Source organism: Agrilus planipennis, unplaced genomic scaffold (genome assembly GCF_000699045.2).
Source record: "Agrilus planipennis isolate EAB-ADULT unplaced genomic scaffold, Apla_2.0 scaffold148, whole genome shotgun sequence".
Classification (NCBI taxonomy): domain Eukaryota; kingdom Metazoa; phylum Arthropoda; class Insecta; order Coleoptera; family Buprestidae; genus Agrilus; species Agrilus planipennis.
The window spans coordinates 771,926-774,551 of record NW_020438929.1 but is presented as its reverse complement, the minus strand read 5'-3'; the positions used below and the strand labels follow the sequence as shown (position 1 = coordinate 774,551).

Sequence of the window (2,626 nt, the reverse complement as noted above, 5' to 3'; positions counted from 1 at the left end):
AGTTGTAACAATATGTAGCAATACTTTTAACGTTGAACCTATATCAAAGGTAAAAAGATTTGATCACAAACAAACGAAATACTGTAGACGCCGATTATCCGAACGCCGATTAACCGAATCGCCAATTATCCGAATCGGTCCTAAGCGTAATATAAAAAATTAAAACCAAGCACTGTAAGTAAGTACATAATGTAATTTTTCTTTTGTTTTGTTGTCACAAGTTGAAACTCGCTGGAGTCCAAATATATTTCAACTGTTATGGTTGAAAGTTAGAGGCAAGACACTACATGTTTTGCGTCGCGCGGCTTCCGTGAAACGGAACGTTTGTTTTTTTTCAACTCAATAACATTGAATTACTATTAGTGAGCTCCTCTTTCTTTCATTGTGAAGATCGCTGTTTTGAATGGTTACATATATGATAAGTGAATAACCAAAATGAGTGCAAAGCGGAAACGTGTCGTCCTCAGCGACTGATCAATAGTTCTGACCGCCCTAGGCTAATTATGAGGACGCGCCCCCGCTAGGTGTGTTACGGACGGCCTAAAAAGTAGTAATTGAGTAGAGTAGTAGTGTGAAANACAATCCTCACGTCCTTCTGAGTCCCCAGTCTCCTAATTCTATATCCCCTTTGGATGACCAAGAAGCGTCCAAATCTACGAAAGGAAACAAAATGACTCAAGGTAAATATTCAGTTTTTGAGTATAGATTTATTTCTTTATCCGCATGTTTTCTTTTTATATCACGCAAGTGAAAATGTATAATTTGGGGTACGCGTGGAATGTTTTTTATCCACGTCTATCTAAAAAAAAAGGACAGACGCATACGAGTGATCTTATAAGGGTTCCGTTCATCGTTCAGTACCTTAATCTGAGAACCATCTTAACATTGTAGTTGACAGAAAACATGTTCTCCCATATATTCAAACTGCAAATATAAATCTGTACGCACAATATTGTTTTGTTGAAAAAATTACGTCGTTATGTTCAGACCATAGACTATAATTTATAAGTAAAGAACTATTTTCTGTATTTTGTTTTTAAATTTTGGGTTGAGTATTTTCTGCAATAAAGGGGGGTGAAGAATGGTCAATTTTAATCTATTTTCTTAAATAATTAGAACTATTTAAAAATTAAACAAATATATATTTGAGGCCCTTACACCAAGCCCTTTCATTTGACCCCCATCTTCAAAATTAATTTATTTACATTATGCCTTCGTGTATCGGTTATAGAAATTCATGCGTGTACTAAATTTCAATTTATTCGGAACAAATTGACGGACAGACAGACAGACACACGAGTGATCCTATAAAAACTGTCCTTAACTAGTCAAACTTGTAAAATCTTTCGAACAAAGCCCTCAGTGAATTTATTGGATTTATTATTTATATGAAAATAAACGGCTATTGTTGGTATTTGTACGAATTTCCGTTTTCCATGTAGGCAACAGAATATCCCTATGTTTCGATTGTCAATTTGAATCGATTCTAGAATTATACCGATAATTATCACCTGAGAAAGGCCGCAGTAAATTGATCCATAGCAGTTCGATTATAAGGTACGCTTGTGTGTCTCGTTTGATTATTTGATTATAATGTTTTTTTTATGTAATGAAGAGGAAGAAATCTTAATTTACTGCTTTTATTTATCAATGAGAACACTACAAATTAAGGTCAACGCTTTGAAATTCTTTGTCTCCGTTTTGTATTTACTAAATGACCAGCAAATGTTTATGAAAGAAGTTGACAACTTTTAAAAATTTTCGTTCAGTATATTTGTACCTACCGTTGTCTTGTCAACTGCTTCCTTTATTTTTGTAATAAAGAAGAAAGAAATAGTCGCGTTGTACCAACAAGTTTTGACAAAAGAATTAACGGTTCGTTATTAGGGAATTATTATTTACGTAAGTATTTAATTAAGTACGTATACAATTCTTTAGTTTGTTGTAAAATTATTAATTCTACCGGAATGTATACTGCAAATGTAAATTTTAAAACAACAAATTCTTTTTAATCTACCCTAATATTATTTTGTGTTGTACCAGTTAATTTTGACATTGAATCTGCCCTATTTTCTTTGTTAAAAATCGCATTCTGTGAAGCATACTTTAAGAAAGGATTTCGAGGGATTAGTGCCCCGTCATATGATGTAATAGTTTTCCAAATCCTGGGAACAGTTATTGAAATTTTAGTTGATCAGAATTTATGTTATTTATTATTAAGTACTTTTAATGGCCAGAAAAGTTTTGTTCTTTCTTTTAACAATTTCCTGTTCAATTTTGAAAGTGTTGTTATAGTATTTCTTAAATAAACATTGCAAAATTACTTATAAACTAAAAATCGAAATACCTATAATTATATGCATTTTACATCTTAAAAGGAGAATCGAAATTTTTCGTAATAGCCCAGGCAGTGTGGGCGAGTGAGTGGGAAAATTATTCAGATTAAATATACATGAATATCGCTTTTTTGTATGCTTCAAAAAGTTATTGAAAAATATGCGAATATTTAATATATGTTTAATAAATTGCACCAAAAAAAAATTCTTAAAGATTTTATGTTTTAAGTTTTTAAAAGGCACACGCTTGCTGGCTGATCGTCCGCAAGGCGCTAAATATAAAATGCGCT

At 32.2% G+C, this 2,626-nt stretch overlaps 1 protein-coding gene across 1 annotated transcript in view; it reads left to right on the top strand.

Annotated features, from left to right (window-relative positions):
- Nucleotides 1-562: 562 nt before the first annotated feature.
- LOC108736654 (phosphatidylcholine:ceramide cholinephosphotransferase 1) overlaps nt 563-2,626 on the top strand; it is a gene marked incomplete at its 5' end in the record, with an annotated part of 22,722 nt that continues 20,658 nt past the window's right edge. The window contains one exon of the mRNA XM_018469151.2: nt 563-680. Coding sequence (XP_018324653.2) covers nt 563-680 — 118 coding nt within the window. The remainder of the gene's footprint in view (nt 681-2,626) is intronic.